Here is a 25,297-nt window from a genome sequence, read left to right as displayed (position 1 = left end):
ACAATTCTTAAAAATCGAAACATATATGCAGTTGCTCAAATTCTATTCATCACACGCGATTGCTGAATCACACAATCTTACAAGATCTACGAATATGGGTCCATCAGTTGTTGGACGAACCAAAATTGATCTATGTCCTGTGTGCGGCAAACCATATCGTGAAGAACGGATGGTAGAATGTACAGAATGTAAAAAATGGTGCTGTTTTGAATGCGTAAATGTACAGGATGATTCCGAAGTAATTGGTGATGACAGCTGGAAGTGCCCTCTTTGTATAGACGCAGCCACTAAGAAGTCTCACCCACAAGGTTCCAAAATCAAGAAATCTTGTTCTGCAACCTCCTTAAAAAGCTCCTCATCAACAAGCAGCAAAACAAAAATGAAGCTTCAACTTCTGCAGGAAGAACGAGATCTATTACGTCAAGAACGAGAGTTAACCAAGGAGTCTAGGAGAATTATAGAAGAAGATGAGTGCTCGAATGCTAGTCAAGACATCGATGAAGAAGACATAATTGAAACTAACCCTTTGGTCAATAAATTTCTTTCTCTAAATATAGATAAGCCCGTTATCGACAATATTGCCCCTTTAACACCAACATTTGATAAGCCTCTGCCAACTTATAACGATAAAAGTTCAGGTATATTATATAAAAGAAGGGATCCTGGAGATCTCCCTATTTTTAATGGTAATCCATATGACTGGCCCGTTTTTATTAGTAGTTTTGAAAGATCTACTGAGCTATGTCAAGTAGATAATCATGAGAATATATTAAGATTACAAAAATGTTTAAAAGGTCCAGCAAGAGTCAGTGTTTCAAGTTTTTTAATATTACCTCAATGTGTGCCCCAAATTATTGCTACATTAAAAATTCTTTTTGGAAGACCAGAGCAAATTATTGAAGCTCATATAAATTCTATTCGTAGATTACCACCTCCTAAACCGGAAAAACTTGAAACTCTGGTAGAATTTGCATTAGCAGTTAAAAATTTATGTGTTTTATTGGAAGCATCTAATTTAAAAGACTATCTTAATAACCCTACCCTTATGCATGAACTATTAGAGAAACTACCTTCACAAATTAAAGTTAATTGGGCGATATATCGCAGTGCTTTTCAAAATTTTCAGGGATTAAGGGAACTTGCTGATTGGTTGTATAATCTGGCAACAAATGTTTGTTCTGCTCTACCTACACTAGCCCTTAATGACCAAAGTAATAAAAAAAGGCAATTTAATAATAATGTGCATGCTAATATACATGAACCAAATGCCTCCAGTGAAACACATAATTGTAAACTGTGTAATCAGAGAGATTGTAAAAAGATTGCAGGTTGTTCAGAATTTCAGAGATATTCATTATCTCAAAGATGGGAGGCTGTTAAAGCCTTAAATTTATGTAGGCTTTGCTTAAAGAAACACAGATTTCCCTGTAAGTATCCTGTAAAATGCAACAAAGAAGAATGCCAAAAGAAGCATCATCCTCTTCTTCATGAATTTTCAGAACAAGTATCCAATAAAAGTACAAAGCTTATCAAAAAGGAAAGCGGTATGCAAACAGTAGAATCGCACCTCTTATCTGCAGATGAAGAAAGTAATGCACATCAAGGAACACGCTTTCGAATACTTCCCGTTGTTTTAAGAAATGGAAGTAGGGAGGTCACTACATTTGCCTTTCTAGATGAAGGGTCTTCCGTTACTTTGTTGGAAGAAAGTATTGCTAAAAAGCTAAATATAATGGGAAACCCAGAACAACTTTGCTTAAAATGGACAGGAAATCAACAACGCTTAGAAGATGCGTCAGAAAAAGTATTTTTTTCTATTGCTGGTGATTATAATGGGGCCAAAGAATTTGACCACCGACCAGCCAGAACGGTAAGAAAATTAGGCCTTCCAAAACAAACTCTCGATGCAAAGGCAATTAAAGAAAGCTTTCCCTATCTAAAAAACTTGCCTTTCAAATCATATAAGAACGCTGTTCCTCAGATCTTGATAGGCTTAGATAACTGGGACTTGGCGTTGCCACTTCGAGTGAAGGAAGGTCTAGAACTTCAACCGATAGCTGCAAAGTCCAGGTTAGGTTGGACCATTTTTGCAATGTTTTCAAAAAACGATGTGGAAATAAACTACTCGTACCACATTTGCGAATGTAGTTCTGGAAGCATTACTAACCAAGAACTCTTTAATAGTGTAAAAGATTTCTTTTCAGTTGAAAGCCTTGGAGTTCAAAATATTAAACCGTCTGTTTCCAAAGAATTAGATAGGGCTATTCGTATACAAGAAAGTACCCTAGTTCAAATTGGTAACCAATATAAAATTGGATTACTCTGGAAATACGACAACTTGAAACTCCCTAATAGTAAACCCATGGCTATTCAAAGACTGGAGTGTATAGAGAGAAAAATTAAGAAAAATCCAGAACTAGGTACCAAAATTAATCAACAAATTCAAGATTTTCTAGAAAAGAAATATATTAGAAAACTGTCAGAACAAGAACTCTTAGAGCATCAAGAAAAAACATGGTATCTTCCCATATTTCCGGCCTTTAATCCTAATAAACCTGACAAATTCAGATTAGTTTGGGATGCAGCAGCAACCGTACAGGGAATATCCTTAAATTCTATGTTATTAAAAGGAGATGACCGACTTGCTTCTTTATTAGGCGTCCTCCTACGATTTCGTGAAAGAAAGATTGGCTTTTCTGGAGACATCAAGGAAATGTTTCTTCGTGTAGGTATAATAGAAGAAGATCAACATGCACAACGATTCTTGTGGCGCAATGGTAGCTCTGATAATCCTTTGGAAGTTTATGTCATGACTGTGATGACCTTCGGGGCTACCTGCTCACCCAGTTGTGCACAGTTTGTTAAAAACACTAATGCGAAGAAATTTAGCGTAGAATATCCTAGCGCTGTTGATTCCATAGTAAAGAATCATTATGTCGATGATCTCTTAGAATCAACAGACACTGAGGATGAAGCCATCCAATTAGCAAAAGAAATTGCCTTAATTCACGCCAGCGGAAATTTTGAAATAAGAAACTGGAGATCAAACTCTGAAAAATTAATAAAAATCATGAACACCACCCACGGAAATAACGAGGAAGTCAACCTAGATATAGGAAACAATAAGAGCATGGAAAAGGTTCTAGGAATGTGGTGGGATTTAAAGGGAGATAATTTTATTTTCAATTTAAAATGTAATAAAGGAAACAAAGATGTTTTAAGTGGATTAAGAAAGCCAACAAAGCGAGAAATTTTACAAATCTTAATGTCTGTATATGACCCTTTAGGTTTGTTAGCAAACTTTTTGATTTATGTGAAGATTCTTTTACAGGAAATATGGAGGAGTAACATTTCTTGGGATCAACCAATAACCAATGAACAGTTTCAAAAATGGCTTGTTTGGTTAAAACAGCTTCCAGAAATAGAGAAAGTTTCAATTCCAAGATATTTTCTTAATAAACTCGAAAACTGGAAGGATACCAATACGCAAATGCATATTTTTGTAGATGCCAGCGAACACGCAAGTGCTTGTGTGGCATATCTAAGAATAATGAAAAAAGATGTCATAGAGTGTACTTTGATTGGAGCGAAAACACATGTAGCACCATTAAAACCACAAACTATTCCTCGATTGGAACTTAATGGTGCGGTAATGGGTTCAAGGTTTGCTAAAAGCCTTTGTCAACATCTTTCCATAACTGTGCACAACATTGTTTATTGGACAGATTCTTCAACAGTTTTAAGCTGGTTAAGAAATGAAGACCCAAGAAAATTACCAAAGTATGTTGCTTACAGAGTGGCCGAAATTCAACAAAACTCAATGATATCACATTGGAGATATGTACCTACTAAGAATAACATAGCCGACGAAGCTACTAAATGGACAAAACGTCCCAATTTGAAAAACACCAGGTGTTGGTTTAAAGGTCCTGATTTTCTGTATCAATTAGAAAACAGTTGGCCTCCAGACACCACCCTTAAAAAGGAAAAAGCTGATGAAATTTTAACCACTCATGAAGTAAAATTTAATAGTCCACGTTTAATAGATTTTGAAAGATTCAGTCAATTTAATAGAATTTTAAGAGCAACTGCATATATATTGGCAAAAGAAATTGCCTTAATTCACGCCAGCGGAAATTTTGAAATAAGAAACTGGAGATCAAACTCTGAAAAATTAATGAAAATCATGAACACCTCCCACGGAAATAACGAGGAAGTCAACCTAGATATAGGAAACAATAAGAGCATGGAAAAGGTTCTAGGAATGTGGTGGGATTTAAAGGGAGATAATTTTATTTTTAATTTAAAATGTAATAAAGGAAACAAAGATGTTTTAAGTGGATTAAGAAAGCCAACAAAGCGAGAAATTTTACAAATCTTAATGTCTGTATATGACCCTTTAGGTTTGTTAGCAAACTTTTTGATTTATGTGAAGATTCTTTTACAGGAAATATGGAGGAGTAACATTTCTTGGGATCAACCAATAACCAATGAACAGTTTCAAAAATGGCTTGTTTGGTTAAAACAGCTTCCAGAAATAGAGAAAGTTTCAATTCCAAGATATTTTCTTAATAAACTCGAAAACTGGAAGGATACCAATACGCAAATGCACATTTTTGTAGATGCCAGCGAACACGCAAGTGCTTGTGTGGCATATCTAAGAATAATGAAAAAAGATGTCATAGAGTGTACTTTGATTGGAGCGAAAACACATGTAGCACCATTAAAACCACAAACTATTCCTCGATTGGAACTTAATGGTGCGGTAATGGGTTCAAGGTTTGCTAAAAGCCTTTGTCAACATCTTTCCATAACTGTGCATAACATTGTTTATTGGACAGATTCTTCAACAGTTTTAAGCTGGTTAAGAAATGAAGACCCAAGAAAATTACCAAAGTATGTTGCTTACAGAGTGGCCGAAATTCAACAAAACTCAATGATATCACATTGGAGATATGTACCTACTAAGAATAACATAGCCGACGAAGCTACTAAATGGACAAAACGTCCCAATTTGAAAAACACCAGGTGTTGGTTTAAAGGTCCTGATTTTCTGTATCAATTAGAAAACAGTTGGCCTCCAGACACCACCCTTAAAAAGGAAAAAGCTGATGAAATTTTAACCACTCATGAAGTAAAATTTAATAGTCCACGTTTAATAGATTTTGAAAGATTCAGTCAATTTAATAAAATTTTAAGAGCAACTGCATATATGTTTCGATTTTTAAGAATTGTTTATGCAAAATTGATGAAATCTGAAGAGCCTAAAGGAATATTAACTTCGGAAGAACTTTTAGGTGCTAGAAATATTTTAATAAAGCAAACTCAATGTGAATATTTCAAAAATGAAATAAAACAATTAAAAACTAATAATTCTGGTAGCTTACAGAAAACAGTTAATAAATCAAACAGTTTATATAAATTATCGCCATATCTGGATGAAGATGGTTTACTTCGTATAAGAGGAAGATTAGATGAAGCTAGAGATGTTATTTCAGAAACAAAAAGGCCAATAATTTTACCAAGAGGAAGTCGTTTAACTTTACTAATTATTGAAGACTATCACAAAAGATATCACCATAGAAATCATGAAATTGTAGTAAATGAGATAAGACAAAAATTTTATATACCAAAACTCAGACAACTAGTTAAAAAGATTAGGACCAATTGTCAAAATTGCAAGGTCAAATTTGCTAAGCCAAAACCACCAGAAATGTCACCTCTACCGCCATGTAGACTTGCAACATTTACTGCTCCGTTTACACATACTGGCATGGATTATTTTGGTCCAATAAATGTAACTGTTGGAAGACGGACGGAGAAAAGATGGGGAGCTTTATTTACGTGTCTCACGACTAGAGCAGTCCATCTCGAAGTAGCTTACAAACTAGATGTGGACAGTTTTATACTATGTTTGACAAATTTTATTAACAGAAGAGGACGACCAAGGCATATATATTGTGATCGAGGTACGAACTTCATTGCAGCTGAACGAGTATTGAGAGAAGAACTGCAAAAGGTTGACAGTAAATTAATAGCCAATTCACTGATTAGCCCAGAGCTAAAATTTCACTTCAACGCACCCCTTTCCCCACATATGGGTGGGGCCTGGGAGCGCCTAGTGAAAGCGGTTAAAATTTCGTTATATGATTCTTTACCAAGCAGGAACCCTACTGACCAATTACTTTATAGTTGTCTCATAGCTGCAGAAAACATAGTAAACTCAAGACCACTTACTTATCTTCCAATAGAATCTGAAGAATCTGAATCTCTAACCCCAAATCATTTTCTAATTGGATCTTCAAACGGAGATAAACCAATTGGATTTTTAAACGAAGATGTTAAAGTATTTAGATTTAATTATTTGTACAGAGAGCAATTTGCAAATAAATGTTGGCGACGCTTTATTTCTGAATACATACCTGAACTACTACTTCGGGCAAAATGGCATAAACAAGTTGTACCAATTAAACAGGGCGATATTGTAATTATATGTGATAAAGATTTACCAAGATGCAATTGGCCAAAGGGTAAGGTAATTGAAGTTAAAAAATCATCTGATGGGCAAGTGCGACGAGCAATAGTTCAAACAAAAAATGGAATATATGAACGTCCTGTTATAAAATTAGCAGTAATACCAGTAAATGGAGACTAAAAAGATGATGAAAAATAAGTGGTACAGTTTCTCTTTTTCATAGAACTGTACCGGGTGGGAGTGTTACGAATATTTATTATTTATATACAATGTATTTAGTTAATTTTAAGTTTCATCATGTTACCCAAAATTTCCCGTTGCTACTGTTCTATAGACTATGTCAAATATAATAAAAACGTCAGAAAATAATCTGTCACCGATTAGGGAAAAATTTAAATAATTTAGCAGACAGCAAGAGAACAGTAAGTAATGGGAATTAATTAATTTTTTATATTGTTAATTTTATATATTGTAGGAATTTGAGTTTGGTTTTCGCAAATAAAATCAGTAAACTACAAATCCGTCAATTGCTGGCTGTACAATAAATATAAATTCCCAACAAGAGTTTGGTTTTCGCAAATAAAATCAGTAAACTACAAATCCGTCAATTGCTGGCTGTACAATAAATATAAATTCCCAACAAGCTCAAATTCCTACAATATATAAAATTAACAATATAAAAAATTAATTAATTCCCATTACTTACTGTTCTCTTGCTGTCTGCTAAATTATTTAAATTTTTCCCTAATCGGTGACAGATTATTTTCTGACGTTTTTATTATATTTGACATAGTCTATAGAACAGTAGCAACGGGAAATTTTGGGTAACATGATGAAACTTAAAATTAACTAAATACATTGTATATAAATAATAAATATTCGTAACAATAATTTTCAAGATTTTCAACTGATTTTCAATAAATTCAATATGGACATGAATGAATGGGATAACCTCTAAGCTCTAACATCATTAAAGTGATTATTAATATTAAGTGATTATAATAAACCATAGAAAAAGACGCATTCTCGCATTGATTAAACCTTACATAAATGAGTTCCTAATAATGCGCAGTCACGGTCACGGTATATTCTAAAGAATTCTTTTAGCATTAAATTGTGGCATAGTTCAGAATCGCACAATTTAATGCTTATTGTGCCGAAGATTTTCTCTTAAAATTTATTTATAGTGATTTTTTTTGTGCAAACAAAACTGAAATTGACAAATAAAATTAAATTTAATAATATGGAAATAAAACAAGAAGCTAGTGAAAACACTTGTAAAATGGAAACAGAGACATATGATGGTCCCTTGAATACGTTCAAAATTGAAATTACAGAAGAACCCAAGACAGAAACAGAATGCGATGCATTTGATTATTTAGACTTAAACGATTTACCAGTAAATACTGAAGTAGAACAAGATAAATATAAATTTACACTATTCCAAGAAAAGCAAACAACAAATGAAGAAAGTAAGTAAATTTGTTTTCTTAAAGTGGAAATCACTTAAACTTTAGCTCCACTTCGTGAGTGTCCCATTTTGTTCAATCGTTTGGTGTGAGCTATAAAGGAAAAAGGAATCTAAAAAGGATTTCGATAATTTTAGTATTAACAAAGAATATAGACGCATATGCCTCTATATTCTTTGGTATTAATATCACATAGAAACATTGGTAATTGGTATATTGATTATCAATTTTAATCAGTTACTGATAGACATCCTGATCCTTTATTTTATTTATTGGACAGTCCCAAAATATGTGTTTTGTTTCAGTATGAATTGAATGTTGATTTTATATAAATGTACTCTTGTCAAGCAATGACCAGTTCTCATTCTTTGTTATAATGGTAGTAATATGTAATATGATGCATATCTATGTATAGGGTTTTGTCAAACCATGGTTTATTAGGAAAAAAATGTTACATGTTGTTATACTACTTACCTTTATATTGAAAAGGTAATTATTTAGATGCATACAATATATTTTTTAATAATTTGATGATATTATATGTCAATTTAGTAGTAGTAGTAGTAGTAATCTTTATTTCGAAAATTATACACAATTTTACACAAAGACATACACATACCAAAGAATATAGACGCTTATAGAAGAATTGTTCAAGTGGGCGATTTGGTTACGGTTTATACTTCAAAACACTCCTCCTGAGGGTAAGCGTCTATATTCTTTGCGCATACATATATGTAGAGTGAAATACATGTCAAAACAAAGAAAAAAATTACAGAAATTCTGTTAAATATTTGAATTCATAAAACCAATTAACTTGTATGGTTCAATTTATAACAGTAATTTGTGCACAGCTTTTTTATACTGAGTTAATTTTGGTATTACTCTAATGTCATAGGGTAATTTTTTAAAGAATCTCATGCAGTAATAAATATTTGGAATATGTTTCTGTCACAGTCAATCTGTGAATGGTGTAAATATACTTAATCTCCTTATTGTTATAACTATGTGTAGGTAGATTAATTTCAAACAGATGTTTATTTCTAAAGAGGAATAGTAGATATTCCTCAATATATATTGCATTTACTATTATCTTGACATATTTGATTCTCTTGTATTCAATCCTCATACATCTGATCATACTGCTCAAAAGGTAAAATTTTGATTAAATAATTTTGAGTCAAGTATATTAAAAAAAATGAATATTTAGTAAGGAGAATAAACATTTTTTTTAAATTCATGTTAGGTAATGCAGACTGGGTATCTGTTTTTGAGACATTAGAGGTAGATAATCAGTGAGATGCTTTTATGAATATATGCACTCAAAGAGATAAATACATTTAATAGAGTGTATAGCTATCTAGACCAGGGTTCTTCTGGGTTGTTGCAGTACATAGCTTAACTGTTTTTATAGTCCAAAAAAAGGTAGTCTGGGTGATCTTAGAACTGAAGGAGGGAGAATCCTGTAGAGGCTGATTCAAATCACTCAATATACTCACTTTCTCAGCCATCTATATATTTGAATGTATTATGTTCTTTTTGAAGTTATACTTCTATACCCGCGCTCCACGTTAGAAATTTGTATGGGAGTGAATCTGTGAAACCATTACATATGTAAGATAATGAGTAAGAGAGAGGCAGAAGATATATTTTCTCTCTCTTCCTCTCTCAAATATAAAAATGTTCCTTTTGTATATATAATTTAATATTATATATATTATATAAAGATATATTAACATATAATATTATACATATAATAAAATATTTATTAATATTATTATTTATGTGATATGTTTTGTATTATTTATTAAATGTTCATAATTATATTATTCTTTTGTATTTCAAAATAATAATCTCAATAAATCACTGTATGATCCAGAACTGTCAATTTTGAAATACATGTGTGTTATGTCCATGGTAGTGTAGTAGTCAGTATCCCCGCCTGTCACGCGGGAGACCGGGGTTCGATTCCCAGTCGGGGAGGACTTTTTTATTAATAGATATTATTACATTATTGTCATTTTTAAATACTTATGAACATTGCATTTTAATTTGTATTGTATTATTATATGGAATTATGTTGCACTGTATTGTAGTGTATTTTTTTATGTATATTATTGCCATTTTTAAATACTTATGAATATTGCAGTTTAATTTGTATTGTATTATTATATTAATAACAAAATAAACAATGAATTTTACTGCAGAGTATGTGTAAAAAAAAATTGCATTTAACTCCTTTCATACATATATGAAAATAAAAATATACATTTTCATCAAAATATTGATTCAATCCTTCATTGTTAGCAAGTTGTTATTAATTTCTGTTTTCTCTTTCTCTTTCTCTTTCTGCTATGTCTTACCTATAGAATTACATATGTAATGATTGTGCAGATTGACTCCCAAATAAATTTGTAACGGCGAATGCGTGTATAGAAGTGTAACTTCCACCGGCAGTCCCACTGGACTGCCACACCCGTTTTTTTTTTTTTTAATTTTACTTTCAACAAATTTCAATGTTTGTATCATCTAACAGAAGATTATTTGGACTTTTTTTCTTTAAAAATAAACTATTCTTTAAATCAGTGAGATTAAATTGACTAGACAAGTGATATATGGTTTGTAATTGAAAATCCGGTTTGAGATTAATTACTGAAACGTTAGTTAATATTTTAGAAACTTATATTTTCATTAGGAAGTTTATAGTTTGATGAGTGAGAAAATGCATTTTAAATTTTTTTAATATTTTGCTGAATACAGCTGATGTCCACATTTCTATTTATATTGATCGTGCACAGGTATGAAAAAATTAAAAGCGACTGAAACGATGAAATGTAAAGATTGCGTGACCTTACACTACATAGAGTACTTCTCGATCATTCCCGGAGTGCTACATCCCGTTTTTTTTACCTTTTTCTCCAGATGTTTTATTAAAATTATAAAAACTACTTGCAAAAATACCTTCTGATTATAAAAACTAACGAGATGCCTCGAAATGGAAGGGATATAGGGAAGAAGTGTGAGGTCTGGGACAAGGGAGGTGTGGGACATTTTAAATTTCTCACCTTATGTGAACTATCAGTTCTGTACTTTCTCACCCAATGTATTATTGGTTGTAGCATTTCCTATTCGTTTAGTGTGAGAGAAGCACATGTGTTGTGATAAAGAGAGAACATGATTGATTTTCATTTTTGAAAGGTAAGAATTTAACTTGTTTGTAAATTATTTTTTCTGATTATTATAATATTTCAAGGCAATATAGAAACCAATATAATGATAAGCTTTTATTAAAGTTTGTAAATTATAAAATACAAAACGCTGAGGCTCCTTGAGTTTATGTTTGTTCACTGATTTATTGTAAAATGTTCCACTGGGAGGACTGGAACATAGCATGCGTGGGAGGTCTGGGACATTGTCCCAGACCTCCCATGTTGTATTATTTTTAATTTGATATTATTTAAATTCTTTTAAAAGCATATTTTTGCTTTGTTATAGTGTAAGATGCCTCATAAGTGGAAGAAGAAAAATCCTAAGAGGACTGCTCCATTAGTCTCGCATTGTGGAGGCCATTCAGCAGATTAAAGAAGGGAACAGCATAAGGCAGGTAGCAAAGACTTATAGTATTTCAAAATCGGCTCTTCAACACTAGTTGAAGAAATAATATGATGAAGCTCCCAACAAGGAATGCATTGTTTTTTGTTCTAATTTGATCTGTGGTATGGTATTCTCCAAAGAGCAAGAATTGGCTCTAGTAGAATACATCCTGGCTAAGTAAAATGCATCATGGTTTAACATCAGTTGAGGTCAGAATGCTAGCGTGGAAATATACAAGTGCCCTGAAATGTAAAGTAGGCAATTCATGGAAAGTTAACCAAATGGCAGGATATGACTGGTTCAAAGGCTTCATGGAACGCTACAAAGAACTTTTGCTAAGGTCTCGAGAAGCTACAAGTCTGGGAAGGACAACAAGCTTCAACAAAATCAATGTTGATATGTTCCTAAATAATTTAAAAACTATCTATGAAAAGTATAATCTTACCCCAGATCGTATATTCAACTGTGATGAAACAGGAATAAGTACAGTCAATATTCCACCCAAGGTTGTGGCTAATCGTGGTGAAAAGCAAGTAGGACACGTGACATCAGCTGAAAGGGGGAGCAAATCACTGGCCTTTTTATAGTAAATGCAATAGGCAACGCTTTACCACCTGTACTTGTGTTTCCCAGAATCAGATATTAGGAGTTTTTCTTAAATGGTGCACCTCCATTCAGCATTACACTAACTAGCAAGACAGGTTGGATGTCAAGTGATCTTTTTAAACAGAGTCTAAAACACATAATTCATCACACAAAATGCACTAAGGGACAACCAATATTGTTAATTTTAGACGACCACGAGAGCCATGTAGGTTTAGAAGTGATAATGACAGCCAAAAAAAAGGGACTTATACTTTTAACGTTTCCACCACATTGTAGTCACAGTCTGCAGCCTCTCGATGTTTGTGTTTTTTGTTACATTTAAAAGTCAATATAACAGAGTTTGTAATGATTGGCTACTGAATCACCCAGGCAAAACCATATCCATCTACTGCATAGGTGATCTTGTGGGACAAGCTTACCCTTTGACTGTAACACAGAAGAACATTATTGCTGGTTTTCGAAAGACTGCCATCTACCCTCTCAACAGTGAGCCATTCACTGAAGCAGAATTTCTAATGTCTTCAGTAACTGACCGGCCTTCTCCATCTGCACAAGCTAATGGTACTTCTTCCTCAGCAGAACAAGAATATCCTGAAATTGACCATACAGCCAGTTCACATCATTCCTCAAAAGATCCTTCTATATCTTTTGAAAAACCATCAACTTCTGAAGACTCTAACGGCACTCAAGAATTTATAATGCCAACGAAAATCCTGATTACATCTGAGCAAATCAGTCCATTTCCTAAAGCTGCACAACGCAAAGAAGCTCAAAGAGGAAAGAAGAGAGGCAGAAGTCGTATTTTAACTAGTACACCAGAGAAAGCAAAGGCCAAAAGATTAGCTCTCGAGAGAAAAAGGAAGAAGTCTGGTAAATTATCTGTAGCCATTCGCAATCTATCTAATAAGAAGAAAGTTTGTGAAGATCCTGAGTCTTTGTCAGAGGAAGTACAAATTCCATATCAAGATACAGATGATGATCTAGATCTCTGAGTTCTGAGGAGGATGAAATGGAAGAAATAGATTGGAATAATAGTTCTGTAAATCTTAAGACTGACTATTTTGTGCTTGTTAAATTTTGTACTAAAATGTCTGTTGTTTATTGTGTTAATAGAGTATTGAAGTGTGATTCATTTGATGAAGTTGAAGTTCAATTCATGCGTAAAAAGGAGGAATCTGGAAATTTTATTTTCCAAATGTGGGGGACAATAGTGTTATTGAGAAACAGGACATATTGCTTACATTGCCTGCACCAAATATCATATGGAGGTACAGAGAAAGTAAAATCATTGTGTATTTTCGGTTAAATTGTCAAAATACAATGTACAATAAAGAAAAGTTTCTATTGTGTTGAAAAAAAAAACATTTATTAGGTACATCAGAAAAAAATTGTTAAAATCCTTTATAAAAGGTATATAATTAAAAACCCAATCGGGCTATGTCATGAAGACAAAACGTTTTCGGAAACCATGTTCCATCATCAGTGTCTACACCTCATTCAAATTCGACGTGCAGTAAAAGTAAACAAAACCAAGCTATGCTACGTAAGACTCCATAGGCGTGCGGTTTTGCTTTCATATTTCCTATCAAATTAATAAAACAGTATGTACATAAAGATTTGTTTACTATGAACAACGAAGATAAAATATACAATGTTAGTATTATTTTCAAGGAAATTCAAAATTAGCTTCACTACTGTAAAATAAAAAGAAACTTATGGTTTGACAAAAATAATAAAGCAGTAATTGCAACGTTGATTTGACACTTAAACGATCGAAATCGAAACATCAAATACACTTATTTTTTAAAGTAAATTGTGTGTTAGTTCGCCTCAAAAGAAGTAACTTATTATTATGTTTTCAGTTTTTATTTGAAAAACAATAAAACTCACGTGATCCAGATTACAAATGTTACCAGAAATTGAAATCTCATTTTACATAAATTTCGTAAATTTAAATACAGATATACCTTAACTTAAAATGTTTTCATAAACGAAAATTTTGTATTAAAAAAAAATAAGGTGCACTTGGAGAAGTGCCGCCAGAAGTAAAAACTTCTTAAATTGCGTTCAAATTATGAGTATTAATATCTAAGAGCTTCCGGTTTAAACGGGGCTGCCAGTCATGAACTGAGCTCTTAATCGCACCCCATTCGTTTTTTAAGGAAAACGAAGTTTCAAACAAAAACCTATGCAAATGTCCGAGAAAATCATTCGTCAAAAATAAAAACATTCTACATATCTGACTAATAAATAAAACAAAAAACTCACAGTGTAAATTAATATTTTATTCATAATCAGAGTCTGACGTGCTGCTCTCATTAACTACGTTAATTATCAGTGGTTCAACTTGAGTCTCAATGATATTGTCAAGATCCCACATCTTTTGTTCGACTTTCTGCTGAACATGCTGTATACATTTTTGCCATTTGGCAGATGTAATACGCGTAATTCCTTATTAATATACGCGTATATTATACGCGTAATTGCATATTTTATATTTGTTATTCATAGTAAACAAAACTGTAATTTTACATATTGTTTTAATAATTTAATACGAAAGCAAAACCGTATGCCAAATTTTGATTTATTGACTAAGAAGGCTTCTGGCTGAGTACAAAATAAACAACTGATCAAATCCTATCACGCGATGTAGAAAATGAAAGGGAAGGATATAACGAATATATTAAGATAGAAAATCAATTACATATCTTAATAGATTCGTTATATCGTCCCTTTTCATTTGCTATGTCGCATGTTAGGTTTCGATCAGTTGTTTATTTTGAACTCAGCCAGAGGCCTTCCTTAAGTCAATAAATCAAAATTTGTCTATAGTAAATTTATTTTCATTCATAGTGCCTTATGATATCTCCTACGTAACTATACGTTCTATATAATCAAGATCCTGTGTAGTGCCATTTTGGTAGTCGCCATGTTTTTTTCTATCTTAATATATTCGTTATATACTTCCCGTTTAATAAATATCGACAACCGAGTTGAAGAAAGCGGATATTCAAAAGTGGCTGCGATCAAAAGGTTTGACAATTCAGTTCTAAAAGTCGAGCTTTTGACTATTGTGAATAAACATAAAAAAATACACTATTGTAAGCATATTGTAGATGAAATGGGTAAAGAAAAAAGAAGGTATTCACAGGCACTCGAGGTAGATTCTGAGTAAAATATTACCTAAGTTACACTTTGAGTTTTTTGTTTTATTTATTACTCAGATATGTTGAATGTTTTTATTTTTAACAAGATTTTTCTGACCTTTGCATAGGTTTTTGCTTTGACATTTCGTTTTCCTTAAACCAACGAATGAAGTGCCATTAAGAGCTCAGTTCACGAGTGGCAACTGCGTTTCAACCTTAAATATTACGTTTAATTTTAAAACATTTTTACACATTTAATGTAATTGTATTTTAATTCCGTGCATTACAATAACGGATTCACGTTATTATGTTGTTGGAAAATCTCATTCTAACATGTTTATTCAGTTATTTTCAGTTCTGTTATTTCTGTGAACGACTTATGCTACGATGTCTACTTCATATTTTCATATGTATTTCATAATACAGGAAAATATAGGTTTATACATCGTTAAAATCATGATGTGGGAGTGCCCCTCGTAACAATCGTACTGTTGACGGTTTATTTATACTTACTGCAGCTCTATCTTGTATTTAGTGTAGAAATGTTTAGAAAGGTTTTCGAAGCCCCGCCCATTGTAACGTCAGAGGTGAGGTAGTCCATTAATAAACACAACTGACCGTTTCCACTAAACATACTCGAGTTTCAAAAACTCGGGACTCGAAAAACAAAACGAACTGTTTCAAAACACGCCAGTCTTTAGTAAAGTTTGTGAAAAGTTGCTATTTTGTTTTATTGGATACGAGTTTGTGTTTTGTTTTGTTTTTATTTTGTCCGTTTGGAGGGAAACCGCCATTAGATATTACATTTAATTTTAAAACAATTTTTACATATTTAATTTAATTTTATTAATTCAATGCATTACAATAACGAATTCGCATATTATGTTGTTGGAAAACCTCATTCTAACATTTATTAATTTAATTTTATCTTTGTTATTCTTCTGATCATAAAATATAAATGATAACATTTATTATAAATATAAATGAATAAATTCAAGCACTGTAATTCCCTGACGCACGCCCTGGCTAAAATATTATCACTAGAACAACAGTGGTCCAATTAAGTTATAGCAATTCTTCCGCGTACAAGGACTACTAAATGATATGGTATGCTGAGTTTCGTATACGATGTCTATTTATATAGTTTATGAGGTGGATATTATGTACGTTTATACATTGTAAATCGTGATTTGGGAGTGCTCCTCGTAATATTCATAATGTTGATAACGTGTGTTGGTTTGTTTACTGCTACTGCATCTTTAAGATAAATTTGGTGTAGGTGTACATGTTTTGAGCCACTAAATATCTGGGTAAAAACCCGTTAAAAGTTATATGTTACAATTTGGTTTACATTATTTTTAGTCTTATACTCGTATATTAGGATGTTAAAGTTACCAGTGGATTTATACATACCATAACATGGCAACGTACCACTCCACATGAAGTTGCTGGTCCTGGGATGAAGTGTCTACGAGGACTTGATGATAGCAACTATATGTACGTCTAATGTAATGAAACTGGTGTTGAATGTATTTAATGTTCCTTTATTTCACTAATTAAAAACATGTGTGTGGTAACCTACATAACGTAACTCCGTAAGTAATGAAATGAGTAACGTCCCATGACTTCTGTCAACGTCCAAGTGTTCATAGAACTACTAAAATAACAAGTATATGACAATAATAAACCTTGAAAGGTCTACTTGGCCATAATTTTCTTTATTTAATATATCCCTTTGTTTCTGCAATAATTTTTTCGTTCCAGTAAAATGTTTAAAGTTGGTTTGTATTTTAGGTTGTTCCCAGGAGGAGAATAGAATTAAAATCATGGAAACGTTAGATTCATCTCATAAAGGAAAATATACAGGCCAACACAAAGAAGGAACAATATTAGATAAAAATATGACAATTGCGACTGGACAACAACCTTACAAGTGTGAAATTTGTTTAAAGCAGTTTAACCATAAAACTAATTTGGAAAGACATTTGAGATTGCACACTGGAGAAGAACCTTACAAGTGTGAAATTTGTTTTATGAACTTTACTGAATCAGGAAGTTTGAAAAGGCATTTGAGAGTACACACTGGAGAAAAACCTCACAAGTGTGAAATTTGTCTAAAGCAGTTTAGCCAAAAGAGTAATTTGGAAAGACATTTTTTGAGATTGCACACTGGAGAAAAACCTCACAGGTGTGAAATCTGTTTGAAGCAATTTTCTCAAAAAGGTGATTTGAATACTCATTTGAGGTTACACACTGGAGAAGAACCTTACAAGTGTGAAATTTGTTTTATGAAATTTACTGACTCAGGAAGTTTGAAAAGGCATTTGAGAGTGCACACTGGAGAAAAACCTCACAAGTGTGAAATTTGTTTTATGAAATTTACTGACTCAGGAAGTTTGAAAAGGCATTTGAGAGTGCACACTGGAGAAAAACCTCACAAGTGTGAAATCTGTTTAAAGCAATTTTCTCAAAAAGGTGATTTGAATACTCATTTGAGGTTACACACTGGAGAAAAACCTCACAAGTGTGAAATTTGTTTAAAGCAGTTTAACCAAAAGAGTAATTTGGAAAGCCATTTAAGATTACACACTGGAGAAAAACCTCACAAGTGTGAAATTTGTTTAAAGCAATTTTCTCAAAAATGTGCTTTGAATACCCATTTGAGATTGCACACTGGAGAAAAACCTTACAAGTGTGAAATTTGTTTAAAGCAGTTTAGTGTTCAAAGTAATTTCAAACAACATTTGAGAACACACACTGGAGAAAAAGTATGATATTTGTTTTAAGGAATTTACTAAAGGAAGTGAAAAAAGCAATTTTCTCAAAAATGTGCTTTGAATACCAATTTGAAAGTGCACACTGGAGAAAAGCCTTGCAACTGTGAAATATGTTTAAAGCAGTTTAGCCAAGAGAGTAGTTTGAAAACACATTTGAGATTGCACACTGGAGAAAATCATTACAAGTGCGAAGTTTGTTTTAAGCAGTTTACCCAAAAAACTAATTTGGAAAGACATTTGAGATTACATACTGGAGAAAAACCTCACAAGTGTGAAATTTGTTTAAAGCAGTTTAGTGATCAAAGTAATTTAAAAATACATTTGAGAATGCATACTAGCGAAAAACTTCATAAGTGTGGAATTTGCTTTAAACAATTTTCTAAGAAAACTAATTTGAAATCACATTTGATTGTGAGCACTGAACAAAAAACGTAACAAGCATGAAATTTTGTTCTCAAGGATATTTCTCAAGCGATTAATATGAAGTTGTGTATGAAATTGTTCTGGAGAAAACCTTACAACTGACTAATGGATTCTGCTGTTTCGGGACAGTTTTTAAAGACAATTTATTTCAATAAAATTATAACTTTGACTTTCTTTATATACATATATATATATATATATATATATATATATATATATATATATATATATATATATATATATATATATATATATATATCTATATCTATATATTTGCGGAAACTTGTTACTACATAATGATATAGTGCGATATAATACCAATAAAATCCAATATTAATGTCAAATTTAATCTCTTTTGTAAACTTAATTAATATTCTACTGTATATTTACGTTATGTACAAAGAACTCCGCCACTTTTATGTAAAAGTGGTTTCTGTTAAATTAGCTGAAACTTTTCAGAGCTCACCAAAAGTTATCATTTCGCTAAGACTCATAAATCAATTGTGTCTGAGGTACAGAGGTTCCTAGTGTTGGTTTTTAGTCCATTTGAATAATACATATTTGTAAAATATACAGAGTTTTAGTAAATCCGTACAACTAACTTCAGGGAGTGATTCTCCAAGAAAAAAACGGGTGTGGCGTAGAAGTTATACTTCTATACACGCGTTCGCCGTTACAAATTTATATGGGAGTCAATCTGCACAATCATTACATATTTAATGCTATAGGTAAGAGAGGGCAGAAAGAGAAAAAGAATTAATTATATAGGTATATGGTGCATCGTTTGCTGTATATAAACATTTGATTTGTAATAGGAGTATAGTAAATGAAGGGTTGTATCAATATTTTAATGAAAATATATATTTTTATTTTCATATGTGTATAAAAGGAGTTGAATGCAAAAAAATTTGTTTACACATACTCTGCAGTAAAATTCATTGTTTATTTTGTTATTAATATAAAAATTACAATACAATACACTGCAACATAATTCAATATAATAATACATACAAATTAAAATGTAATATTCATAAGTATTTAAAACTGCCAATATACATAACTTACTTTACGAAGATAAAAATAAAAAACCAACAACTCGGATCATGTAAATTTTCATTTTATTTTAAAATTTAGCATTTTTGCGTATATTACATATATTTAATAACATTAACGTGAGGTTTTTAAATATTTCAAAAATAAAAAAGGAAATTCATATTGGGATTCGAACTCACGTACACCAGCGTATGAACCAAACACGTAAAAGATTTGCCAATTAGACATAATACTAACGGATTTTAGAATTGACAGTTGTCTGTCATATAGTGATTATTTTGAAATACAAAAGCCTAAAATAATTATGAACATTTAATAAATAATACAAAACATATCACATAAATAATAATATTAATATATATTATATTATATATATAATATTATATATAATATAATATATTTATAATATTAAATATATATACAAAAGGAACATTTTTATTCTCGAGAGAGGAAGAGAGAGAAAATATATCTTATGTCTCTCTCTTACTCATTATCTTACATATGCAATGGTTTCACAGATTCACTCCCGTGCAAATTTCCAACGCCGACCGTGCGTATAGAAGTATAACTTCAATAATGACAGTATCTTATGTAAAGCTATGCCTGCAAATGTTGGTTTTTCCGAGATACAGGGTGTTGAAATTTTTCTTACAAACTAACGACTTATTTATTGCCCAGACACTGCTTGTGATATGCAAATAAAATTTAGTGGGTTTTACGAGTTGGTTATTGCACATTTTTTTGACATAGTTAGAAATTGTATATTCATCAGTGGCGTGCATTCGGGAATGGTCTCAAGTTAAAAAAAAAAACAACGGGTGTGGCAGTCCAGTGGGACTGCCGGTAGAAGTTACACTTCTATACACTCATTCGCCGTTACAAATTTATTTGGGAGTCAATCTACACAATCATTACATATGTAATGCTATAGATAAGACCATCGAGCAAAAAGACAAAAGAGGGAATGTAAAGGTAGTGGGGACAAAAATATTGTTAGACAGGAAGTGCCATCTTGAGAGGCCAAATTAAACAAGAAAAGAGGGTCTTTCCTTGTTTAAGAAATCAAATTTAGTTGGGTTATGTTATTATTTGTCCCAACTGTCACATGAAATCTTATTTATATTGAAATTTAATTAAAATTTTCTCGTCTAAGACACATTCTGAAAACTATTTTATAGCTACTGTTAATAAGTGTCGGAAAATTTAAATTTGGCGCATTCGCATTTCCGGATATGTCCGCCATCAGAGGCCACTTTTTTAGTCTCCTTTTCATAACGATTAGATTCCCTCTTTTGTCTTTTTGCTCGATGGGTAATACATAGCAAAAAGAGAAACAGAATTAATAACAACTTACTAACAATTAATAAACAACTTTTGACCTGTAATAGGAGTATAGTAAATGAAGGATTGAATCAATATTTTGATGAAAATGTATATTTTTATTTTCATATATGTATGAAAGGAGTTGAATGCAAAAATTTTTTTACACATACTCTGCAGTAAAATTCTTTGTTTATTTTGTTATTAATATAAAAATACAATACACTGCAACATAATTCAATATAATAATAAAATACAAGTTAAAATGCAATATTCATAAGTATTTAAAATTACAATAATATACATAAAAAAATACACTACAATACAGTGCAACATAATTCAATATAATAATACAATACAAATTAAAATGCAATATTCATAAGTATTTAAAAATGACAATAATATACATAACTTTTCTACTTACGCATATGTTTAATTTGCCATGTAATAATATTAATAAAAAAGTCCTCCCCGACTAGGAATCGAACCCCGATCTCCCGCGTGACAGGCGGGGATACTGACTACTATACTACCGAGGACATGACACAAATGTATTTCAAAATTGACAGTTCTGGGTCATACAGAGATGTTTTGAGATTATTATTTTGAAATACAAAAGACTAATATAATTATGAACATTTAACAAATAATACAAAACATCACATAAATAATAATATTAATAAATATTTTATTATATATATATATATATATATATATATATATATAATATTATATGTATATATATAATATATATATATATATATATATATATATATATATTATATATGTATATATATATTAAATCTATATACAAAAGGAACATTTTTATATTCGAGAGAGGAAGAGAGAGAAAATATATCTTCTGTCTCTCTCTTACTCATTATCTTACATATGTAATGATTTCACAGATTCACTCCCATACAAATTTCCAACGTGGAACGCGCGTATAGAAGTATAACTTCAAAAATGGTACCCAACAGATTTTTCAAATTAAAAATTATTTAATCTTTTTCAAAAAATCTTTTTGTTTTTTATATGAGACGGCGATTTGAAAAAAATAAAAATAAAACTTCCTAACGCGTACTTTATTTAAAATTAATTAATCTCAAAAGGTTGTGTAGAGGAGCAGTAAAACTTAAAGGAAAACTGTCGACCTTTACAATAAATAGTGGTCTCCAACATAAAGATGCCCTTTCCCTATTACTCTCTAACATCGCATTTCAGAGCACCATATGAAAAATAAATATGGAAACTCTTCTCTTTAGATATCAACGTACTCTCATTCTCCGATGAAAGGGATATATTGGAAACACGACTATTAGTGTCAAAGGAGACTGTATGAAAAAGAATAATTAGTTAAGTAAATGAAGAAAATTTATTCAAAGTATAATTTTAAATAATATATATATATATATATATATATATATATATATATACAAATATATATATATACATAATATATATATATATATATATATATATATATATATATATATATATATATATATATATATATATATATATATATATATATATATATACAAATATATTATACTATATATAATTTTAAATAAATGATATTTTACAACATATAAAACTGAGCAATCACAATTTCTTCATTACAATAGTTGCACATGTAGTAACAAACCTTGAAAAGTCAACTTGTGTATAATTTTCTTTATTTATTAAATCCCTTTGTTTCTGCAATAATTTTTTCGTTCCAGTAAAATGTTTAAAGTTGGTTTGTATTTTAGGTTGTTCGCAAGAGGAGAATAGAATTCAAATCATGGATACGTTACATTCATCTCCTAAAGGAAAATATCCAGGTCAACACACTGAAGAAAAAATATTAAATATAAATATGACAATTGCGACTGGACAACACCCTTACAAGTGTGAAATTTGTTTAAAGCAGTTTACCCAAAAGAGTAATTTGGAAAGACATTTGAGATTGCACACTGGAGAAAAGCCTAACCAGTGTGAAATTTGTTTTAAGAAATTTACTGAATCAGGAAGTTTAAAAGTGCATTTGAGAGTGCACACTGGAGAAAAGCCTTACAAGTGCGAAATTTGTTTAAAGCAATTTTCTCGAAAATATCATTTATCTCAACACATGAAAATTCACACCGGAGAAAAACCTTATAAGTGTGAAATTTGTTTAAAGCAGTTTAATGATCAAAGTAATTTAAAACAACATTTGAGAATGCACACTGGAGAAAAACCCCACAAATGTGAAATTTGTTTAATGCAGTTTTCTCTCAAAAAATATTTGAATACACATTTGATATTGCACACTGGAAAAAAGCCTCACCAGTGTGAAATTTGTTTAAAGCAGTTTTCCCACAAAGGTTGTTTAAATACACATTTGAGAACGCATACTGGAGAAAAACCCCACAAGTGTGAATTTTGTTTTATGCAATTTAGTCGAACAGGTCATTTGAAATCACATTTGATATTACACACTGGGGAAAAGCCTTACAAGTGTGAAATTTGTTTAAAGCAGTTTTCTCATAAAGGTTCTTTGAATACACATTTGAGATTTCACACCGGAGAAAAACCTTACAAGTGTGAAATTTGTTTTAAGAAATTTACTGAATCAGGAGATTTAAAAAAGCATTTGCGAGTGCACACTGGAGAAAAACCTTACAAGTGCGAAATTTGTTTACAGCAATTTTCTAATAAACATTCACATATGAAAATTCACACTGGAGAAAAATCTCACAAGTGTGATATTTGTTTAAAGGAATTTACTGAATCAGGAAGTTTGAAAAGGCACTTAAGATTGCACACTGGAGAAAAGCCTTGCAAGTGCGAAATTTGTTTTAAGCAGTTTAGTGATATAAGTAATTTAAGATCACATTTGAGAATACACAGTGGAGAAAAACGTTATAAGTGTGAAATTTGTTTTAAGCAATTTATTCAAGTAAGTCATTTGAAATCACATTTGAGAGTGCACACTGGAGAAAAACCTCACAAGTGTAAAATTTGTTTAAAGCAGTTTAGTAAAAAGAGTAATTTGGAAAGACATTTGAGATTGCACACTGGGGGAAAGCCTTACAAGTGTGAAATTTGTTTAAAGCAGTTTGCTCAGAAAGTTTATTTGAATAAACATTTGAGATTGCACACTGGAGAAAATCCTTACAAGTGTGAAATTTGTTTAAAGCAGTTTAGCCAAGAGAGTATTTTGAAAGCACATTTGAGATTGCACACTGGAGAAAATCATTACAAGTGCAAAGTTTGTTTTAAGCAGTTTAACCAAAAACATAATTTGGAAAGACATTTGAGATTACATACTGGAGAAAAACCTCACAAGTGTGAAATTTGTTTAAAGCAGTTTAGTGATCAAAGTAATTTAAAAACACATTTGAGAATGCATACTGGCGAAAAACCTCATAAATGTGGAATTTGCTTTAAACAGTTTTCTAAGAAAGCTAATTTGAAATCACATTTGATTGTGCACACTGAACAAAAAACGTAACAAGCATGAAATTTTATTTAATCGGTTTTCTTACACAAATATGTTAAAAATACTGTTTGGGGGTACGTAGTGGAGAAAAACATCTGTGAAATTTGTTATAAGCAGTTTTCTCAAGCGAATAATATGAAGTTGTGTATGAGATTGTTCTGGAGAAAACCTTACAAGTGACTAATGGATTCTGCTGTTTCGGGACAGTTTTTGAAGACAATTTATTTCGATAAAATTATAACTTTGACTATATATATATATATATATATATATATATATATATATATATCTATATATAACATTTTATAACATTTAATAAATGTCACATACCATTTTTTACACCTGAGCCCTTCATATATATTTGCGGAAACTTGTTACCACACACGTATAGTGCGATATAATACAAATAAAATTCAGTATTAATGTCAAACTTAATCTCATTTGTAAACTTAATTAATATTCTATTATATATTTACATCATGTACAAAGAACTCCGCCACTTTTATGTAAAAGTGGTTTCTGTTAAATTAGCTGAAACTTTTCAGAGTTGACCAAAAGTTATCATTTCGCTAAGACTCATAAATCAATTGTGTCTGAGGTACAGAGGTTCCAAGTGTTGGTTTTTAGTCCATTTAAATAATACATATTTGTAAAATATACAGAGTTTTAGTAAATCCGTACAACTAACTTCAGGGAGTGATTCTCCAAGAAAAATAATGACAGTATTCTATGTAAAGCTATGCCTGCAAATGTTGGCTTTTCCGAGATACAGGGTGTTGAAATTTTTCTTACAAACTAACGACTTATTTATTGCCCTGACACTGCTTGTGAAAGTACCACTAATATAATTTTAAATGGGTGCACAGCTATTGTACAAATGTAAATTCTATAAGAGAAACACTCGTTCATAATTGTTTATTTATGAACTGTATATTTATCAATTAATATCAATATTGTGTGTGTGTGTGTGT

At 31.2% G+C, this 25,297-nt stretch overlaps 2 protein-coding genes across 4 annotated transcripts; both read left to right on the top strand.

Moving 5' to 3' along the window:
- The first annotated feature begins 25 nt into the window (after window positions 1-25).
- LOC140442605 (uncharacterized) lies at window positions 26-6,655 on the top strand. The gene has a single exon (XM_072533615.1). The coding sequence runs from the start codon at window positions 26-28 to the stop codon at window positions 6,653-6,655; it is 6,630 nt and encodes a 2,209-aa protein (XP_072389716.1).
- Window positions 6,656-7,201: 546 nt separating this feature from the next.
- LOC140443289 (uncharacterized) lies at window positions 7,202-24,983 on the top strand. Of its 3 annotated transcripts, none has more exons than XM_072534452.1 (2): window positions 7,202-7,947; window positions 22,615-24,983. In XM_072534452.1, the coding sequence occupies exons 1-2, from the start codon at window positions 7,719-7,721 to the stop codon at window positions 24,336-24,338; spliced, it is 1,953 nt and encodes a 650-aa protein (XP_072390553.1). In that variant the 5' UTR covers window positions 7,202-7,718; the 3' UTR covers window positions 24,339-24,983. The 3 variants fall into 3 exon arrangements, with proteins under 3 accessions (XP_072390553.1, XP_072390573.1, XP_072390563.1); XM_072534472.1 differs by lacking the exon at window positions 22,615-24,983 and adding an exon at window positions 17,082-18,664; XM_072534462.1 differs by lacking the exon at window positions 7,202-7,947 and adding an exon at window positions 7,974-8,433.
- The last annotated feature ends 314 nt before the right edge of the window (window positions 24,984-25,297 follow it).

Source organism: Diabrotica undecimpunctata, chromosome 1, assembly GCF_040954645.1.
Source record: "Diabrotica undecimpunctata isolate CICGRU chromosome 1, icDiaUnde3, whole genome shotgun sequence".
NCBI lineage: Eukaryota > Metazoa > Arthropoda > Insecta > Coleoptera > Chrysomelidae > Diabrotica > Diabrotica undecimpunctata.
The sequence above is the reverse complement of the archived record's forward strand: the minus strand, read 5'-3'. Positions and strand labels throughout refer to the sequence as shown.

Excerpts from the sequence above, each read along its gene's own strand:
- LOC140442605 (XM_072533615.1), top strand. The coding sequence starts at position 26 with ATGCAGTTGCTCAAATTCTATTCATCACACGCGATTGCTGAATCACAC.
- LOC140443289 (XM_072534452.1), top strand. The coding sequence starts at position 7,719 with ATGGAAATAAAACAAGAAGCTAGTGAAAACACTTGTAAAATGGAAACA. Across the intron at positions 7,948-22,614 it reads GCAAACAACAAATGAAGAAA|GTTGTTCGCAAGAGGAGAAT; the intron begins GTAAGTAAATTT and ends TTTGTATTTTAG.